General features: G+C 35.2%; 1 protein-coding gene across 1 annotated transcript in view; it reads right to left on the reverse strand.

Annotated features, from left to right (window-relative positions):
- The window catches only part of LOC136033982 (uncharacterized), a 28450-nt gene that overhangs the window by 748 nt on the left and 4725 nt on the right, over window positions 1-22977 (reverse strand). Inside the window, exons 2-3 of the mRNA XM_065715014.1 lie at window positions 11316-11571; window positions 737-804 (exon numbers count right to left, since the gene is read on the reverse strand). Coding sequence (XP_065571086.1) covers window positions 737-804; window positions 11316-11556 — 309 coding nt within the window. The 5' untranslated portion in view covers window positions 11557-11571. The remainder of the gene's footprint in view (window positions 1-736; window positions 805-11315; window positions 11572-22977) is intronic.

Raw genomic sequence — 22977 nt, forward strand, 5'->3', positions numbered from 1 at the left:
AAAGAAAATATGATCTTTCTAACCTACTAAACAGAAAAAAAGAAAGAAAATCCTAGTTCTAAAACGAAACTTTTATCAATCATGCAGTTACAGACTCCTGTTGAAATTGGAGTTATTGTTTTTAGATACGGGTTGTTTTGGGTACCCAACAGAGTGACCGTATCTCAAATAGTAGGGTTTACGAAAAATGTAAGCGAATTCTGCTTTCTAGGACTATAATGAAAGAAAGTTGGAGATGATAAGGACACGTTTTGCGGATGAAGGGCAGTAGATTGCGCCAGAACGTCCTTGTCGCGCAACCATCTAGAGCCAAACATAAAAGTAGGTCGTTCCCGAATGGATTGAGAGGATGTCTTAAGGAACGATTTAAGGGAGATAAGAAACTTTTGGGAAGGTGTAAAGAGGGAGGCTATAAATAGATTAGGTTGGAGGAGGAGCGTGTGTAGCTTTGTTAGCCTCAGGCGACTTGGTGCTGCAGTGAGTTGTTAGTTGGAGCGTTCTAAGAAAATTCAGTACATCTTTCAAATTTCCGTGAGATATTTCAGGAAAAGTCGATCACGAAATGCCAAGATCCGATACTTTTGCATTTTTTCCATTTTATATAAGGTGCTGGATTCTGATTTGATAGTATTTTTTATAATAATGGTAGATTACGTGAAAGCAAAAATACGAAAGAACAATTTTCCAGTGAAGAGATCAAAAAAAAAAAAAGACAGTTTATATATTTAAAGCTTACCAAATCACTTGCAGCAATACATTCACTTACAGATCTTGTAAAATGTGAGTCACAGAGACTTAAAAGACCTAAAAAAAAAGATAATGATCACACCGAATGGACAAAGATACATATAACACTATGTACAAATTGGTATCATGTAAAGTGACAGATAGAGAGAGGGCTATCGGGAAAGAGAGAGGTAGGAAACCCTTATATGTACTTTAAGAGCATCAAAAAATGGGAAGGGGGTGGAAGTGCTATTGTCAAAGGGCCACACATCAGGTACTTCAATCATATAGTCTCTATATAGTTCTTAAAAATAATAAAACCACTTAACCAGACAAATAGACTTAAAAGAGGTGTTTCTACACAGATTAGAGAAAATGTTCGACGTGATTTCTTTTTCTCACTACTAAACTCCACTCGCTTAATAATTCCAAGCAACCAATTATTCCTAATGAACAGAAAAAAAATAAGCAAAGTGAGACAATCAAAACAGTTCGTGGTAACGAACTGTAGCAAGGAGCGACCCCGGCTCAATAGTAACCAAACTCTAAAAAATGGAATTTTGATGCCAACAGTTACATCAAAAGAATCGCATTTTAATGCTGATTTTAAATATGTAAGTTTCATCAAGATTAGTCTTACAAGTCAAAAGTTACGAGCCTGAGAAAATTTGCCACATTTTAGAAAATAGGGGGAAATACCCCCTAAAAGTCATACGATCTTAACGAAAGTCACACCATCAGATTCAGCGTATCAGAGACCCTTGTTGTAGAAGTTTCAAGCCCTTATCGACAAAAATGTGGAATTTCGCATTTTTTGTTACCAGAAGACAAATCACGGATGCGTGTTTATTTGTTTATTGTTGTTTTTTTCCCAGGGGTGATCGTATCGACTCAGTGGTCCTAGAATGTCGCGAAAGGACTCATTCTAACGGAAATTAAAAGTTCTAGTGCCCTTTTTAAGCGACCAAAAAATTGGAGGGCACCTAGGCCCCCTCCCATGCTCATTTTTTCTCCAAAGTCACCGGATCAAAATTCTGAGAAAGCCATTTTATTCACCATAGTCGAAAAACATAATAAATATGTCTTTGGGGACGACTTACTCCCCCGCAGTCCCCGTGGAGGGGCTGCAAGCTACAAACTTTGACCTGTGTTTACATAGTAATAGTTACTGGGAAGTGTACAGACGTTTTCAGGGGGATTTTTTTTGGTTTGGGGGGGGGGGGGGGAGTTACGTAGGAGGATCTTTCCATGGAGGAACTTCTCATGGGGGAAGAGACTTTCAATGGAGGGTCGCAGGATTTTCTAGCATTATTTAAAAAAACAATGAAAAAATAAAATAAAACGTTTTTCCTACTGAAAGTGAGGAGCAGCATTAATACTTAAAACGAACACAAATTATTACGCATATGAGAGGTTTACCTCCTCGTAATACCTCGCTCTTTACGCTATATTATTTTTAGTAATTTCAACTATTTATTCTACGGCCTTTGTGATTCAGGGGTCATTCTTAAGGAATTGGGACAAAATTTAAGCTTTAGTGTAAAGAGCGAGGTATCGACGAGGGGTGAGCCCCCTCAATACGCAATAAAACATACGAATATAGAAGTTCGCTACGTAGTTTAATTCGTAGGTTACGTATATTTTTTACTTATGAAAACGTTAGTAAAAAATTAAAAGTTATAATTGCCTTTTTATGTAATCAAAAAATTGGAGGGCAACTAGGCCTCCTCTCTCGCTCCTTTTTCTCAAAATCTTCCAATTATAACTATGAAAAAACCCATTTAGCCCAAAAAATTAATATGCAGATTTCGTTTAAATTATTTATGCACGGAGAGCCAAGATCAAAAATGCATTAATTTAAAACGTCCAGAAATAAACAAAAAAAAAAGTTTTTTTAAATGAAAGTAAGGAGCGACATTAAAACTTAAACGAACAGAAATTACTCCGTATATGAAAGGGGCTTTTCGTCCTCAACGCCTCGCCCTTTACGCTAAAGTTTTTTAAATTCTTAAGAAGTCGAGTAAGAGAAAGAGTCAACTTTAGCGTAAAGAGCGAGGCGTTGAAGACGAAAAGCCCCTTTCATATACGGAGTAATTTCTGTTCGTTTTAAGTTTTAATGTTGCTCCTTACTTTCATTTAAAAAAACTTGTTTTTTTTTTGTTTAATTTGCCCAACAAACAGGCTTTGTTCCGTTACTAGAAATGGATTGAAAACAAAAAGTTTTTCCATTAAAATTAGATGGCAAATTTAAAGCTTCAGAGAAACAGAAACTACTTATGAAAACGTTAGTACAAATTAAAAGTTATAGTTGCCTTTTTCTGTAATCAAAAAATTGGAGGGCAACTAAGCCTCCTCTCTCGCTCCTTTTTCTCAAAATCTTCCAATTATAACTATGAAAAACCCATTTAGCCCAAAAAATTATATGCAGATTTCGTTTTAATTATTTATGCGCGGAGAGCCAAGATCAAAAAATGCATTAATTTAAAAACGTCCAGAAATTAAACAAAAAAAACAGTTTTTTTTAAATGAAAGTAAGGAGCGACATTAAAACATAAACGAATAGAAATTACTCCGTATATGAAAGGGGCCTTCGTCTCAACGCCTCGCTCTTTACGCTAAAGTTTTTTAAATTTTTAAGAAGTCGAGTTAAGAGAGAGTCAAACTTTAGCGTAAAGAGCGAGGCGTTGAGTACGAAAAGCCCGTTTCATATACGGAGTAATTTCTGTTCGTTTTAAGTTTTAATGTCGCTCCTTACTTTCATTTAAAAAAACTTGTTTTTTTTTGTTTAATTTGCCAACAAACAGGCTTTGTTCCGTTACTAGAAATGGATTGAAAACAAAAAGTTTTTCCCATTTAAATTAGATGGCAAATTTAAAGCTTCAAAGAAACAGAAACTACCGTAAATAAAGAAATGAAACCTAAAACAAAGAGAACAATGCTTCCAACCAAGTTTAAAGGACAAAAATTGTTACAAAAAAGGTGAAATCGCCGCATCCTAAAGCCCCATGTTATAGCATTTTTCTTTTACTGCTACTACTACTACTACTACTAACAAATCACCGAAGCACTAAGCCACCTGAGGCCAACACAGCTTCGCAAATTTCCCTTAATTCTTTCTATACGAGTCCTCCTAAACCAACCACGGGCGACCTGCTTTCCGTTTAGCCCTTTCCGTTTGTCCGAAAAGAACAACCATTCATCCTTCATCTGCAGAACGTGTCCTAGCCATCTCAATCTATCCCTCATTATAACCCTAAAAGTGGGATTGAACCACACTTTTTGTTGAGCCTACTATTTGAAATAGGTCAGTCAACCGGATGCCCAAAACAATCCATACGCAATTTCTCTAGAAAACATCTAGAAATTCTTTCTCGTTTTCGGAGCGCCCAGGCTTCAGAATCATATTTGACCACTGTCATCACTATAGCTTCCAATACTCTAATCTTGAATTGCAGACTTATCTTCCTAATATTGAAACTTTTTTTCAACTGTAAAAAAAAAAGCCCTGAGCCTTGGCTATTCTACTCTTAACAACTAAATTGCCACCCACCGTCTTTACTAATACTACCAGGGTAAGTGAAGCTGTCCACTTGATGGGTCTTTTTCGAACTCAACACCACCTTTTCATCTTCACTTATTCCTAGCTACATAAACTTAGTCTCCTTAACATTAATTTTCAAACTTATTCCAGCAGCCAAAAATCGCAAAACCTCTACAAGTTCATTCATTTCGCTAAGACGTTCATCTAGAATGCTTAAATCATCAACATAATCCAAGTCCATGACAGTTTTTTTTCACATTTGATTCCCTGTTCTCTCATTGCCTTTCCTGTGCACCTTAAGAAAAAGTCGATCAAAATTATCAATATAAATGGGGAGAGTACACAACTATGCTTAACTCCTGATTTAATATAAAATCACATACTAACCTCATTTTCTACCTTAACCGCAGCGGTGTTATTCTCATACATAGCACTAACTACTTTAATGTATTTGTCTGGTATGCCATACAAGGATAAGACCTTCGATAAAGCTGTTCTACCAGCTGAATTGAACGCTTGCTCATCATCTATAAACCGATGATTAGATGTGTTTGATGACTCGGGTACTTCTCAATTATTGCCCTAAGAGTGAAAATTGGTTGACACGTTCTCTACCCATCCTAAAACAGCACTGTTTTTCTCTTAAAACTTTGTCTGCTTCTCTCAGTCTAAAACGTATCATGATACTAAGTAATTTTTTACCTACAGAGCAGGCTAATGCCTCTATAATTACCACATTCGGTCTTATCACCTTTTTTATACAGGTGTTTAATTTGGGTTTCCCCTAAAATCACTACGTACTTCACCTGTTTCAAACTTATTTCTAACATCATAGCCAGCATATTTAAGAAACTCATTTACCACAGTATCAACACTTTGGGCCTTATTCTTTTTTAATCCTCTTAGTACTGTCGCTAATTCTTAGTCACAAAATAAATCTTCCTCCACATCCAAGGTGTCACATATACGATTAAATTCTCAAAATTGTCTGCCCATCTCTCTTTAAGTCTTTCCTTAGCACTAATTTTAGCAACGTTTCTAGGTTTAACTTAGACAAGTCTAAATTGACTATTCCCCTTAGATTTATTAACACGCCAGTAAAATATTTTACTATTATGCCGTCTAACTGCATCTTCTAGATCCTCGGCAATTTTATCCATTTTCTCCACTTCACATCTCCTTACTTCATATTCTAAGGCTTTCTCCAATTTCTTGCACATTCTTTTTATTTTCATATGATCTATCACTCAGACAATGGTTGCACAGGCCCATTCTCCTCTCTATTAAACATAAAACCTGTTCACAAAATATTCCTAGCTTCGTTTGTATCTTTCTTCTCTAAGATACCATCATCAACTTCACAAATTATTTTCTTAAAATTATTCTATCCATCATCTACATAGTCCAATTCTAAATTGGCCACTTTAGTATTCAACTGTTCCTGGGAAGTTCTTATCAAATTCTCATCCAAAGACTATCAATGTCATAACTTCCCAGAAGGCAGTTACCATACGGAATTTCAGCTCTAAATTAACCGTAGACACTGCAAGGGGGTTATCTTTACTTTTAACATCAATAACAGCATTCCTATTCGCCCTAGTATCTTGTATTGATCCTGCCAGTCTTCGGTTTACAATAATATAATCAAGAAGTTTAGCTGTCTTACCGTCATGTGAATACCATGTTAATTTAGGGGCCAATTTGTGACCATTCACTGTACTGGTTATATCTAGATTGTTATCCCTACGAAATTGCAGCAATCTGTAGCCATTACTGTTTTCTTTTCCTACACCAAATTTACCTAAGCTAGGATACAATGTATCCTAACTCCTACCGACCTAGCGGTTAAAATCTCCAAAGAAAAACACCATATTTCTACCTGGGACCCTATCTATTTGTTCCTGTAACTGTAAGTAAAATAAAAGTATGAGCATAACTATCTCCGTCAGTAGGTCCTACAGGGGCATCTACAACTAAGACTGATACCCAGCACTTTTTAGTGATAAAATAAGCGATTAGTATTCAATTATCAATACCTTCCAATACTAAAGAAGACTTAGCAGCTTCCCTATTCATCATGAGGACTACTCCCTGTCTATGTACCCCATCCTTCCTGCCTGAGTAAATAAATTCTATCATCTATTTTCATGTTCCCTGCCCCTGCATATGAGTTTTTGAAACTCCTAAGAAGTCTAGTTCGCAGCTTCTGAATTCGTCAGTCAAAAATATCGATACAATATTTATTTTTTTAATGTCGTAACATTCCAAGTTGCAATTTTCATATTCTATAAATCATTGAAATTATTTTGGTCTCAGGAAAAGCAACGATCCCAGAAACCAGTGCAGGACGAGGACCAGTAGATATTCTCAGGTCTGCACCGAAGCACTTAATACGGCTTAGAACAAGACAGTGAGAAGTCTCTGGAACCTCCAGTATGAAGGGAAGTTTCTTGCAATCCTTTACTATCTTGGTCACAACATGCTTTTCAGCATTTGGGCGATGGTCGCTTATCAACAAGACTCAAAATCTTGTACAGGTAATGTCAAGCCTATTACCTCCGACTCATGATATATACAAGTCTAAAAATATTATACAACCACGGGGAGGCAGCCTGTAGTAGATAAAAGATATCAATTCTATTTTGAATGTATTTATCAAGCCTCTCTTTTATATGGCGTAACCACGTAGCTTGAGACCAATACCACTTGGGTTCTCCTTGTCATGTTGCCCTTGGAGGCGCTTTTTCGGTTTTTTCGCCGTTTTGGTTGAAATGGCTATACTTAAATTTTAACATGAAGCCATACTGGAGCACATGGACCATTGAAGAGGAATATGTTTCCTTTGATCCGCTTTGACCCTTTGAAAGCGAATTATTACTCAGAGTTTCCAATCAAAAACCCTGACACGGCTTACTACAACCACCTATTTTGTATGTTGACCACATACAAGGGAGAATGTACCTACTTACTGAGTGAACATTACTGTACACTAAATGAACATGACTTGTTATTTGTACGCCATGGAAGGCAGTTTCGTCTTCAAAAATACCTAATAATTATACTGTATTTGTAGGGTAGAAGGGAAACAGACCCAACATGTGCCTCACTTTTTCCCCTTGAGTCATATAGATTAAGAAACCTGGAATGAGTTTTATTTCAACAAGCTGCAATATATCATGTTTTTTCATTAACATGATTTAGTACCTGATGCCTTAAGGAGTCACCCTATCTTGTCAATTATAAGTTTTTTATGGCACTTGGTATTTACCAAGTGACATATGGCAATCCGATTTCTGTCCGTCGGTCTGTCGTTCTGTCTATCTGTCGGTCCCGGTTTTGCTAGTTCGGGCACTTCCAGCAAAGCTAGGACGATGAAAGTTGGCAGGCGTATCAGGGACAAGACCAAATTAAATCAGAAATAGTCGTTTCCCCGATTCGACCATCTGGGGGGAGGGGAGTGGAGGGGCAGTTTATTCAGAAAAATTAGAAAAAATGAGGTATTTTTAAGTTACGAAATGGGTCATAGGATCTTAATGAAACTTAGTATTTAGAAGGATCTCTTTTCTCAGAGCTTTTATTTTAAATCTCAACCATATCCGGTGATATTGGGGCAAGTTGGAGGGGAAATTGGAAATCATGGGAAACGCTTAGACTGGGAAGACCGTGATGAAACTTGGTGGGAAGAATAAGCACAAGTCCTAGATACGTAATTGAAATAACGGGACCGGATCCACTCTTTGGGGGAATGGGGGAGGGGGAGATTTCCAGTGCTTTGACGAGTTAGGCGCTTCTGGACATGCTAGGATGATGAAAATTGGTAGGCGTGTCAGGGACTTGCACAAATCGACTTGATAACGGTCGTTTCCCCGATTCGACCATCTGAGGGGGGGACTGGAGCGGGGGGAGGGGGGGAATCGTGAAAATGGAGGTATGTTTATCTTACGAATGGGTCTTCGGATCTTAATGAAACTTGATATATAGAAAGATCTTATGTCTCAGATGCTCCGTTTTCCATTCGGGACTTAGGGAGATGGAGGGGGGAAACAGATATCTTGGAAAACTTTTAGAGGGGAGAGATCGGGATGAAACTTAATGGGAAGAATAAGCACAAGTTTTAGATACGCGATTGACATAACTGGACCGGAATCGCTCTCTTTGGGGGAGTTGGATGGATTTCTAGTACGTTGGCGAGTTCGAGAATAAGTTTAAGTTGTAGATACGTGGTTGGCATAAGCGGACCAGATCCGATCTCTTTGGGGGAGTTCTAGTGCTTTGGCGAGTCCGGTGCTTCTTGACGTGGTAGGATGATGAAATCGATAACTCTAGTAACTCTAGTGCCGAGTCTAATTTTAAGTTCCGACCTCGTCACAAGCACCATATGAGTTCTTATTTAGTTTGTTCAGCCAATCTATACATAACTGAATTCGCGGTCTTGCCATAACATGTAGCACTTTGATAATAAATCCGAATAAATGACCACGACCTAATTTCCTGGAATTCTTAGAAAAACTAATTTACTTCTTGTATTTTGGGCCAGAGATAGAGGATTTCAGCTTTAAAGACATCATCAGTAGGAATTGTGAATTTTGTTTTCACAGCCGTTAAGTGTTTTAGCATACTTAATCGGAAAATCGCTACAAATATACTCAAAGGACTTATCATTTCAGCAATTTGGCCACTTTAGAGGTCTTCTGCAGTGTCACCCACTTATATTGACAAGCACACTGAACAAAAGGGACATAAAATTTCACTTTTTTAAGCCAAATTTCAAAATCAAATCTATGATGCAGGCAAAATTACACAAGAAACATTTGACATAAAAATCGTATGATTGACCTAATATTTATGAGTAGATTTCAAGAGAATGAGGTACATCACCCCCCCCCCCAGGAGTGAAAGTATCGTTTTTATATCTATGATGTATGCGACATTACAAAAGGAACATATATAAGTATAAAATACCAAGTGTAATTGGTCTGTTTATAAAAGGCTTTATAAGTAGTTTCATAGTGCCTAGAGGACCATCAAACGTGACAAGATCAATCTGAGCATCTAAGGTAAAGGGTATCAAAAAATTTCTAAAGTAATTATAAACGAAAATAAAGAACAAATATATGCAGTCACAATACTTCCGTCAGCAACGATTACAACGAGTAAAAAACAAAAGGGATTAACAGAGAAATAAGCAGTAAAAAGATAAAAGATACAAGTAATTAGTCTGTTTATAAAAGGCTTTATAAGTAGTTTCATAGTGCCTAGAGGACCATCAAACGTGACAAGATCAATCTGAGCATCTAAGGTAAAGGGTATCAAAAATTTCTAAAGTAATTATAAACGAAAATAAAGAACAAATATATGCAGTCACAATACTTCCGTCAGCAACGATTACAACGAGTAAAAAACAAAAGCGAAGAACAAAGAAACATACAGTTACTACTACTCAAAACAAAAGGGATTAACAGAGAAATAAGCAGCTAAAAGATGTGCCACAGCGAGAACAAGAAAATATGCAGTTAAAAGATAAACGACAGTAAGAATTACAAGCAATCGCGCGAAAGCGAGCATCAGAACATGTAAAAAATGGAGTGAAAAAGAAAGAATTTCTGCTACTGGGAAGCCCTCCACTTTCCCGAGGAAAGAGTAGCAGACAAACCTTACTCATTAGGAGATTACTACTAACAACAAGAATCAATATATACAAATTTACCAGCCTGGTGCTGGGCCCAGCTTCAAAACAATCCTGTGCTTTCATACACCCCTCCTGCTTACCTTCCCCATATTTCTCCAGGTACCCGTTTAAAGCTGGGTCGACTCTGGCTGAGCTTACAGTCACGCGACTGACCTTCGTCCCAATGTAAATAACTGGTCACAACTGGGATTGAACCATATATATAATATATATATATATACATATATATGTTGAATATCTACATTCACAGGTGAATCTCAATAAAAACATAGTCGCTTGGTGTATATATGAAATATTCGTTAAATGTCCTTATTTATTACTTTCACCGGAGAATGTCGACATTCACCATGCACTAATGGTGAATTTTGAGCATTTTTCATATTTAAATTTTTCTTCGTCGTAATTGAGTAGCGATACATTTGTTGCCACTCTTTCTGGGAAGAACGATTAAGAACGTAAGACACACGGTACATTTTTAATGAGAAAAGAAAAAAATGTTAATAAAAATTTCACATAGCGGAAATTTCGGATGTGACTTGACTACCGAATGCTCTACCATTATCAGATTGCAATATTGCCAGAGAATAAAATGTTGAAAATATTGAAAGAACGCGAAATCTGCTAAATTTTGTGATTCAAATCTTATTTATTACAACAACTTAAACTATTGTGACACTCTGAGTTAAACAAAAGGCCCTTGTTTTTACAACTGCACTTGTTTGTAGAAAACTTTTTTTTTGCAATGAAAGCGTATATATCCTTGCCTAATGCTTCTCGGATCAACCGCAGCTGCTTCTCTCAGCGAAATTTCTTAATAATCAATTTCATCCATAGAAATTTACTTTAACTTACAAATTACAAACTGATTACGTGAGTAAAGCTGCTTGAGGGTACGATTTTCATTTGCAAGTTTATAGAAGTCTGAGTCCTCTATTCCAGCAACAACCACTAAAAAATTTCGGTTACCTAACTAAAGATAAGGAATGGGTTTTGAGATTTGGGATTTTTTCCTCTCTTTTGGACATTCATATGATTGGGTTTAAGATTTTTTTTTCTCTCTTTTGGACATTCATCAGAGTATATCTCTGATTGCTGACATACACCAGTGAGGATCCGATTGCACAAGAACGTAATGAAATATTTGATCTTTCACTGAAGTATTTGGTTTTGGTGTATTGACGTTATTGACGTATTATTGGTGTTTGTTGACATTCTCTGGTGAAAGCTCACATTCACCGTTTTCGAACATTCACGGTAACATAAATATACATAAAACAAAAACCTTGGGTAATGGCTAATGTTATCTACTATTAAAAGAGGAAATTTTAATCACTTATCATTTATGCCTGACTACCTTACCATGTTCACATTCAGTTGTTGGGGTGTTGATTCCAGAGCCAAGCAATGGGGCAGTTGAGCAAATATCAACATCATCTTCTCTGTTATTAGTTGATGCCATCAAAAATTTTTCTTCTATACATGAAGTTTCGAGGCCTCTGCCATCTTGTTCCTCTGATGGGTCCTCTTGACTAACTGAGATGTAAGGAAGTTCCTCATTGTTAACCTTACCTGCCCAATCTGGAACAGGCCAATCAGACATTGGTGTACTTAAAGTCTGTAACACAAAAAACTAAATTACAAAAGAATCTGTCTTTCCTGAACAGTACTTGTATGCACATTTAGAGAAAACTAAAGCCACAAATAGTACCAGAAATGTATTTTAAAGGCAAGATGACTTGTTGGGAGAGTGTTCAATTCAACTGTTTTACTTGGTCAATTGGCTATATACATAAGAAGTACCCTATACATTTATGCTAAACTTCAAATCTCCAGATTTTCTCCTTTTGCTGCACTAGCAATAAGGGAAGGCCCTTTATATATAAATATATATATATATATATATATATATATATATATATATATATATATATATATATATATATATATATATATATATATATATATATATATATATATACTAGCTGTTGGGGTGGTGCTTCGCGCCCCCGCGCGCGTAAGTCGTTACGCGCCATATTAGTTACGCGCTATTGTAGTTGTGTCCCTGTGTCCCACCTGTGAATAGACATATATATATATATATATATATATATATATATATATATATATATATATATATATATATATATATATATATATATATATATATATATATATATATATATATATATATATATATATATATATATATGTTTTTAACTACGTAAAATATGCGAATATACAACATTCTTCGCTGTCCCATTGTCTGTACATACAAATAGATTGTCAGGTTTACTGACTCTTGAACATGCAACATATAATTGTCCATGGGAAAAACAATCCGTATTCGGATCTATACCTCATTATTCTGATGATGTGTCCCTGTGTCCCGGTCGTCATTTATATTCCCTGTGTCCCGGTCGTCATTTGTGTCCCGGTGTCCCAGTTTGTAATTTCTCTTTGAGTGTCCCGGTCGTCATTTATATTCCCTGTGTCCCGATCGTCATTTGTGTCCCGGTGTCCCGGTCTGTAATTTCTATTCGAACAACACCCGTGTCCCGGTCGTCATTTATATATCCTGCCTGTGCCCACGGCGTCCCCGTTGTAGTTGTGTCCCTGTGTCCCGGTCGTCATTTATATTCCCTGTGTCCCGGTCGTGATTTGTATCCGAGTGTCCCAGTCAGTAATTACTCTTTGAGGTTCACGGTCGTCATTTATATTCCCTGTGTCCCGGTCGTCATTTGTGTCCCGGTATGTAATTTCATCAGTTGACAAACATGACGTCAGTCGACAAACAACTTCATGACGCATACAGCTCAATCCTTATAATGACGTCAGTCGACAAACATGACGTCACTCGACACACACACACACACACACACAGACAACTTATTTATATATATACATATATATATATATATATATATATATATATATATATATATATATATATATATATATATATATATATATATATATATATATATATATATATATATATATATATATTGCCAAACTCAATCCAGGCTTGACTGCTCCCGGGAATTTCACTCTTGGTACATTACTGCTCCATTACCACAACCTGCTTCAACTTCCACAGAGACTAAAGCAAGGGATAGTTATACAAGATAAAGTTAAACTAAAAGAAGGGGGATAAGACTCACTTTCTTACCATGCCAATAGCTCTTTAAATAGTTACCAGTGAACGAGGATTTCGATGGAACAAAATTATAAAGATAAAAAAATTCAATCATTTTGAAGATCGATTAAAAATTTGAAATCAGTTATTGATTGGTTACTCATGGGCACTGATAGCAGAGGGGGCCAATTACCCCCAAGACTTTGAAAGATACATTTTTGTGCATTTTCATATCGAAAAATTCTTTAAAATGCCTTTCCCCTATATCTTTTGACATCTTTATATAAAGTAACTGACATCTTTGTATAAAGTAACCAAGAAAAACATTGCCCCATTCCCATATTTTTGTGAATTGGTAAAACTGTTCTTGCTATTAGACAATGTAATTATTTCCCTTCAATTTGAGTTGATCTTTGCATCGGGTTCAAAAATATCATTTATATTGTTTGCAATCTGTCTCTTTGTCATTGCCTCACTCTGATTATTTCCTTATTTTAACAACACGAGTCCATTCATATATCAGAATGGGATGAAACAGATCATAGCCATTCAAAGGGGGCGGACAACCAGGAAAAACTTTCCCAGGCACTGTGGCTGGAGGGGAGGTTGTGCCCCATATAGTTAGCCACTTTGATTTGGCCTTTTTTTTTCTTAAATTTAAGCCAGGAGGGGGTGCTGTAATTACTGCTGTAACCCTAGGAATAGCTCTAAAGCAGATGCATACAACAACTTATCTTTTGGAAGAACAGGAATCTAAAACAAAACCAGAAATAGCCTCATGTAAGTCGCATTTTGTTCAAAATAATTTTTTCGGGGTTTCATTTTACTTTGAAAATTTTTAAAGAGAAATTATTCTTTATAGAAAAAGTGTTGTTTACAGATTACTCAACGAATTTTTTTTTCACTTCCTATTTTTGTCAAAAGTAGGCTATTCAATGGAAAAAGGCACAGAAGCGTCAACTCCAAGGTGACACATGGCTGTCACAATAAAAAATAGAATTATTCATGTTTTCTCTAAATAGTTATAAGAATGTCATATGTCCCATTTTCACTACAATAGCTTTGCAGATTCATGCTCTGAGGGTATAAACCTTGGTATGCATGGTGGTACCAACGATGCTTGCAAAAGCCTGTTTTTGTTTATTAATTATTGCTTTGTACCAGTTATAAGAGAGGACTTGTTAATTAAACAAAAACAGATTCGAGAATTGTGCTCTGTAACTAATACTACTTCTACTACTACTACTGATAACTCACTACCAGCTCCAAACCACCTGAGGCCAATACAGCAACGCAAACTCCTCCCCCATCCCAATCTATTCAAAGCCACCTTCTATACACCCTCTTAGGAAGTTCTCATTTCTCTTAAAATCTTTCTTTATGACATCCTCCCACCCCAACAGAAGACGACCTGCTTTCCATTTAGCTTTTGACGGTTGGCCAAAAAGGACAATCTTTAGCAGTCTGTCATCCTTCATCCTCAGAATGTACCCAAGGCATCTTAACCTTTCTCTCACTATATCCCAAGAATGAAGGATAGAAACGCATTTTTCATACAGCCTACTGTTTGAAATACAATTAGTCAGCCATGTACCCAGATCAATCCGTATGCAATTTCATTGGATAACATCTAGCAAAGCTTCATCCGCTTTCCGGAGCACCCATGCTTCAGAACCATATCTGACCACTGTCATCTTTGTTCCTTCCAATATTCTAATCTTGGTTTGTCGACTTATGTTCATATTCTTCCAAGCCTTTTCAACTGTGAACAAACAGAGTCTTGGCTCTTCTACTTTTAACATCATCATTGCTTCCACCATCTTTGCTAATAATACTACCAAGGTAAGTGAAGCTGCCCACCTGATCAACCTTCTTGGTACCCAAAGTAACCTTTTCATCTTCACTTTTTCCTACCCTTAGTGACTTAGTCTTCTTAAAATTAATTTTTAAATCTATTCTAGCACCCTGAACTTGCAAAATCTCAAAGTTTATTCATTATGCTCAAACTTTCACCTAGGATCCTTAAATCATCAGCATAATCAAAGTCCAGGGAAGTTTTTCCTTTTCATTTGATTCTGTGTTCTCCCATTGCCTTTTCAGTGCTCCCTAAGACAAAGTCCATCAAAATGATCCATATAAAGAGGAATAGAACATAACCCTGCTTAAATCCTCATTTAATATAAAACCAGCTGCTAGCCTCATTTCCTATCTTAACCGCAGCATTGTTATTCTTGTACATAGCACTAATCGCTTTAATGTATTTATCTGGTATATCATACAACAGTAAGACCTTCGCTAAAGCTCTTCTATCAACAATATCGAATGCTTGCTTATAATCTATAAAACTAAGGACCAAAGGTGTTTGATAACTCAAGCACTTCTTAATTATTAACCTAAGAATGAAAATTTAGTTGACACATCCTATAACTTTTATACAACTGCACTGGTCTTATGTTTTCGCTTTGTCTAGCATTTCTCAGTCTAAAAATTACCATGTTACTAAGTAATTTTCTACCTACAGAGACCAGGTTAATGCCTTGGCAATTATCACACTCACTCTTATCACCTCTTATATACATTGGTTTAATTAAGATTTTCCTCAACTCGCAAGGTACTTTCCCTTTTTCAAAAAACATATTCATAATCTTCAGCAACTTATTTCTAACCTCAGAGCCACCATATTTAAGAAACTCATTTAACACAGTATCAGCACCTGGGGTCTAATTATTTATTTTTTTCCTTTTAAAACTGTTGCAAATTCTTCCTCACAAAACAAATCTTCCTTCACACCCAAGGTATCACAAACTTTTTCATTTTCCCCAATATCTTTTCTTGCAAATCTATCTTGGTTTAGAACATTCTAAAAATGTTCTGCTGATATCTCTGTAATTCTTTCCTTATCACTAATTGTTGCCCTGTTTGTATCTTTAGCTGCGACAAGTCCAGATAGACTACTCCCTCTCAATGTATTAACAGAGCAGTACAAAATTTTACTATTATGCCGTCTAGCTACAGATTCCAGGTCCTCAGTAATTTTATCCATGGCCTCCACTTCACACCTTCTTAGTTCATTTTTTAATGCTTTCTCCACTTTCTTTACATTCCTATAGTTTTTTAATGATAAATCACGCAGATACTTCTTGTGCAAGCCCTTCTCCTCTTATAAAACATAAAGCTTTTTCACTAATATTCCTAGCTGTGTTCTTAATTTTCTTCCTAATGCTTATCTTTATTTTTAGTGGTGTAAAGCAAACACAAGGAGTTAGTGTTGAAATGGTGGTTAAGCAAATTGTCAGTGATAAAATGGGACTAACAGAGATTGCAAACTCACGCATATTGAAAACTCGTTGATTCTAATTCAGATATGATACAGCCTCCAATTTGCCTCCCGTAACTGTTGTGTTCAGTAATACAGACGGAGCAAAAACTGTCTTCTTGGCTAAATCTAAGCTAGCAAAAACAGGCATATTCATGTCTGAGCGCCTTACTAAAAGCAGAAGCAGCTACTCGACCTTGCTCGTAATAAGCACGGTTCAAAGAACGCATGATTAGTGGAAGGAATGATCTTTGTTAAACATGGTCCAAAGATAAGAAAACTCCAGAGTGCTATTGATTATATTGGCCAAGGATCAACAACTTAAAATTCCATTTTATTTGGATTAGTTTCGTTTCTCATGCACAGCTTTTGTTTATGTTTCTTTCTCTCTTCTTTGTTTCTTTTTTTTGTTTTTGCAAACTTTACTTTTACTGTTTATTTCATTGCCTTTACTGTTGTTCTCCTTAATCAACATTTCTTTTTAAACTGTTAGTTCATGTCAGGATCTCATGATCGTTTGCAAATTTTGAAAAAAAAACTAGGCTCGTTCCAGATGATTTGTTTTCAAACTCGTCGATTGAGGGGTCAGATTGTAAGAATGGTCTAATAAAATCTGCAAAGGATAGTTCATATGTTCAACTTGAAAGTCTTACTGAATGGGATGCTAATAAAGGCCACTCTTTACTTTTTTGGAACTGTCAAGGGTTTAGATTGGCTAAATCATCACTGTTGTCAGCACCACAGTGTCCGAAACCACAACCTCTGTTTCTAGGGCTATGTCAAACTTTCTAAAAATGATGAGAAGGTGAATGTAATGGAATTTTCTATTCCAGAGTATAAAGTTGAATATAAAGGTCATTCTTACATACAGAGAGGGGGATTAGCCACCTTGATTAGAAGTGATGTTGATTATAATGTAAAACATGACCTTTTGCTCTGGCTTGAAGGTAAAGTTGAAACTTTATTTATTCAAACACAGACTTCTGGCCCAGAAAAGTGGTATTGAGAATAGTATATAAAGTGCCATCATTTTCGGATAATGATTTTATAGACACATTGGAAGGTGTTGTATCACAAACTACAAGTGAGGATAAAAGGATGGTTTTGATGGGTGAATTCAATATTGATTTGTTGAATTCGGATGGGCGTGATGACTGCCTTAAAAGCATGTTGCCATCTTATTTATACCTTCTATTATCTTTTCCTACAAGAATAACACAGTCTTCAGGAATTTTAATTGAAAATATTTTTGTTGATGGTCAATTACTAAATGGTTGTTTGGCTGATGTTCTTATGAGTGGTGGATCAAGACACCTTATGATAATTAGTAAAATTTAGAGTTGCAGTAGCAAGCCACCAACAAATAAGCTTAAATATAGAGATTTGTCAATAAAGAGTTTAAGTAAAACTAGCTGAAAACTTAGATCATGTTGATTTTTTGGAAGTTTTTAAAAGTAATTGTGCAAATGAGGCTTATGATTTATTTTTTGGAGACACTTCTTGAGGAGCTTAACAAATGTTGCCCATATAAGCAGGTAAGAAAGAAAAAAAAATACTCCAGGGAAGGAATGGATGACGACTGGTATTCTAGCATTCAAAAAGAATAATGTAATCAATTATATAAAATTAAAGGGCATGCTAAAAACTATATTATGAAAGGGAATTTAAATAAATTAAAGAAAATGTGAAAAAGACATGGACAAAAATTAATTTAAGTAATGGGCCACAAAGAAGAAAAAGAGCAAATCAAAAAGATAAAGTTCAGAGATGGTATTGTGAATGATCTAAAAGAAATTACGGAAAACCTGTGTAAATATTTTTCTGAGGAAGGTTCAAAATTGTGCCATGAGGCAGCTAAAAAATCAATAAATCCCCCTGTCCTTATATCCCCAACTCGGAATGTACCTTCTGAAATTTTGCTTACAAATTGTGATGAAAATGAAATAAGTGAAATAATCATGAGAATGAAATCTCAATCTTGTGGAATAGACGTAATTTTGTTAATAATTGTTAAATACTACCAAACAAATTGGCATTCCTATTTAGTTTATTTAGTAAATTTATCACTTGAAGCAGACTTTACTAGGAAGACTTAAAAGTAGCTTGTGTATTACCCCTTCACAAAGGAAAGTCAAAAAATGACCAAACCAATTACCAACCTATATCAATTCTTCCTTTATTTCCAAAATTTATGAGAAAGTAGTTCATAAACGAAGGCACAACTATCTCCAAGAGCAGTATATACTTTGTGAAACGCAGTTTGGTTTTCAGAAAGGACTTTCAATGGGTCTTGCCATCCCAAAGTACTAAATACTAAAGAAAATACCTAAGAAAATACTAAAAAAGATTTATCATTATTTTTCATACCCATTGGTCTTGTGGGTGTTCAATATGGGCAAGTAATTCTGTTTCTTGTAATAAAAGAGTTAAAATCATCCAAAATAGAGCAATTCAAATTGTATCTCTGGTGCAACATACAGATAATATCAACCTTCAAATCAAAAGTGCTAAGATATTTGATGTGTCGAAGACCCAAGATTTCCAGATTACAATTTTTTGCTTTAAATATTTCAATAGCTTCCTTATGACAGCATTCTACAATATTTTCACAATAAATCTAGATCTGCATTCTTATGACACACAACATTCCTGTGACATTGTCAAAGAAGTGCCTTCAACAAAAAGGGCTTCTTTTTTAATTAGTTTTTTGGCACCAAATATATGGAATCTATTGCCATTAGTTATCCAGAATTTGAATAATCTTACTTAATTCAAGGAAACAGGAAAAGGTCATTACAAGAAAATCGCTTAGTGTTCTCTTCATTTAGCCCCCCTCTCCTCCTCTTTTTTTCTGGTTACCTTTTTCCATAATTTCTCTCTTTTTATGTAAAGTTATAACTTTGTTTTTAGTGTTAAGTTGGTTTACTTTGTTTTTTGTTTAATTATTATTAGTTATTTCCCTACCCTAACCAAGGACTCATTCATGCTTTCCTTGCAGGAATGTCACATTTTGTAGTGTTTTTTTTTGTGTGTTTAAATAAATAAATTTGAAATGAAAAAATGAAATAAATGACACCATCAGCAACTTTGCTGTTTTCCTTTCCTACACACCTATGCTAGGATACTATCTGACCCTATTTCTACTTACCTGGGCATTAAAATCTCCTATTACAAACGCCATATTTCTACCTGTGACTCTGTCTATTTGCTCCTGTAACTGCAAGTGAAATTCATCCGAGTCACCAGTATCTCCATCAGTTGGTTCTACAGGTTTATATACTACTACTAGCTGTTGGGGTGGCGCTTTGCGCCATCCCAAAACCTAGTTGACGGGGGCGCTTCGAGCACCCCCCAAGCCCCCCCCCCCCCCGCACGTAAGTCGTTATGCGCCATTGTAGTTGTGTCCCTGTGTCCCATCTGTGAATATATATATATATATATATATATATATATATATATATATATATATATATATGTTTTTAACTACGTAAAACTTGCGAATAAACAACATTCTTCGCTGTCCCATTGTCTGTACACATAAATACATTGTCAGGTTTACCGACTCTTGAACAAGCAACATATAATTGTTTATGGGAAAAACAATCCGTATTGAGATCTATACCTCATTATTCTAGTGATTGCCCTTAAGCTTTGTTGATAATGATTCCCTGTGTCCCCATCATCATTTATATATCCCCCCTGTGCCCCCTGGCGTCCCCATTGTAGTTGTGTCCCTGTGTCCCAGTCGTCATTTATAGTCGACAAACATGACGTCAGTCAACAACAAACATGACGTCAGTCAACACACATGTCCCAGTTGTCATTTGTGTCCCAGTGTCCCAATTTCTCTTTGAGTGGCCCAGTCGTCATTTATATTCCCTGTGTCCTGGTCTGTATATACATTCGTTTTTGAATTGGTATATGATGAAATAAATTTTTTGTTTTTTTCCTTATTTTCTTTTTAGTTTTTTTTTCTTTTTAGATTTTTTTGTAGTTTTTACCTTTTTTATTTTTTTTAGTTTTCTTTTTCTCTTTTATTTTTCAGTTTTTTTACTTTTTTTAGTTTTTTTTTTTCTTTTTCAGTTTTGAGTTTTTTTTTATTAATTTTTAGTTTTTTTTTCTTTTTAGTTTTTTGTAGTTTTCACCTTATTTTTAGTGTTTTTTTTCTTTTTTGGTTTTTTAGCTTTTTTTTTAGTTTTTTTAGTATTTTCTTTTTAGTTTTTTTGTAGTTTTTACCTTATTTAGTTTTTTTTTCTTCTTTTGTATTAATGCTAAAGCCAAGGTTCAAACCTGGAACCTCTCAGACCTAGAACCTGGAACATAACGCTTTACCAACTCAGCAACTTTGGCTTGAATACATTTGTTTTCGAATTCGTATGTGATGAAATAATTCAGACATCATATGTGGACAGACAGACAAACAACTTATTTTTATATGTATACTAGCTGTTGGGGTGACACTTCGCGCCAACCCAACACCTAGTTGGGGGCGCCCCCAAGCCCCCCCCCCCCCCCGCGCGCGTAAGTCGTTACGCGCCATTGTAGTTGTGTCCCTGTGTCCCATCTGTGAATATATATATATATATATATATATATCTTCTATATATATAAAAATAAGTTGTCTGTGTGTGGATCTGTGGATCAGGTGACGTCACACTAAATTATTTCACACTAATACAAAAGAAGAAAAAAACTAAAAAAGGTAAAAACTACAAAAAAAACTAAAAAGAAAAAAAACTAAAAAAGCTAAAAAACTAAAAAAAACTAAAAAAAGGTAAAAATCTAATAACTAAAAAAAAAACTGAAAAAAATAAAAAAAGGCAAAAACTACAAAAAAAATAAAAACTAATAAAAAAACTAAAAAAGCTAAAAAAACTAAAAAAACTAAAAAAAAACTAAAAAAAAGGTAAAAAACTAAAAAAAACTAAAAACTAAAAAAGAAAAAAACTAAAAAAAAGGAAAAAACTGAAAAATAAAAGAGAAAAAGAAAACTAAAAAAATATGAATAAATATATATAAAAAACTAAAAAAAACTAAAAAAAGGTAAAAAACTAAAAACTAAAAAAAACTGAAAAAACTAAAAAAAGGCAAAAACTAAAAAAAACAACTAAAAACTAATAAAAAAACTAAAAAAGCTAAAAAACTAAAAAAACTAAAAAAAGGTAAAAAACAAAAAAACTAAAAACTAAAAAAGAAAAAACTAAAAAAAAGGAAAAAACTGAAAAATAAGAGAAAAAGAAAACTAAAAAAATATTAATAAATATAAAAAATATAAATATAAATATAATATAAATTAGCAATCAACAAAGCACCGAGACACAAATGACGACCGGGACACAGGGAGTATAAATGACGACCAGGACATAAGTAAAAAAAAAAAACTAAAAAAACTAAAAAAATGGTAAAAACTACAAAAAAACTAAAAACTAATAAAAAAACAAAAAAATCTAAAAATCTAAATAAACTAAAAAAGAAAAAAAAGAAAAAAGGAAAAAAATAAAGGAGAAAAACAAAACTAAAAAACGAATGCATATACAGACCGGGACACCGGGATACAAATGACGACCGGGACACAGGGAATATAAATGACGACCGGGACACAGGGACACAACTACAATGGGGACGCCGGGGGGCACAGGGGGATATAAATGACGACCGGGACACCGGGACACAAGGAATATAAATGACACCCGGGACACTCAAAGAGAAATCACAGACTGGAACACCGGGACACAAATGACGACCGGGACACAGGGAATATAAATGACGACCGGGACACAGGGACATAACTACAAAGGGGACGCCGGGGTGCACAGGGGGATATATAAATGACGATGGCGACTCAGGGAATGGTCGATTAGCAATCACCATCAACAAAGCTCAAGGGCAATCATTAGAATCATGAGGTATAGATCTGAATACGGATTGTTTTCCCATGGACCATTATATGTTGCATGTTCAAGAGTCGGTAAACCTGAAAATCTATTTATATGCACAGACAATGGGACAGCAAAGAATGTTGTATATTCGCAAGTTTTACGTAGTTAAAAACATATATATATATATATATATATATATATATATATATATATATATATATATATATATATATATATATATATATATATATATATATATATATATTCACAGGTGGGACATAGGGACACAACTACAATGGCGCGTAACTAATATGGCGCGTAACGACTTACGCGCGCGGGGGGGCTTGGGGGGGGCGCGAAGCGCCCCCACCAACTAGGTGTTGGGGTGGCGCGAAGCGCCACCCCAACAGCTAGTATATATCTCTATATATATATATATATATGTTTTTAACTACGTCAAACTTGCAAATATACAACATTCTTTGCTGTCCCATTGTCTGTACATATAAATAGATTGTCAGGTTTCCCGACTCTTGAAAATGCAACATATAATTGTCCATGAGAAAAACAATCCGTATTCAGATCTATACCTCATTATTCTAATGATTGCCCTTGAGCTTTGTTGATGGTGATTGCTAATTAAACATTCCCTGTGTCCCCATCGTCATTTATATATCCCCCTGTGCTCCC

The sequence above is a fragment of the Artemia franciscana genome, chromosome 2 (assembly GCF_032884065.1).
Source record: "Artemia franciscana chromosome 2, ASM3288406v1, whole genome shotgun sequence".
Classification (NCBI taxonomy): domain Eukaryota; kingdom Metazoa; phylum Arthropoda; class Branchiopoda; order Anostraca; family Artemiidae; genus Artemia; species Artemia franciscana.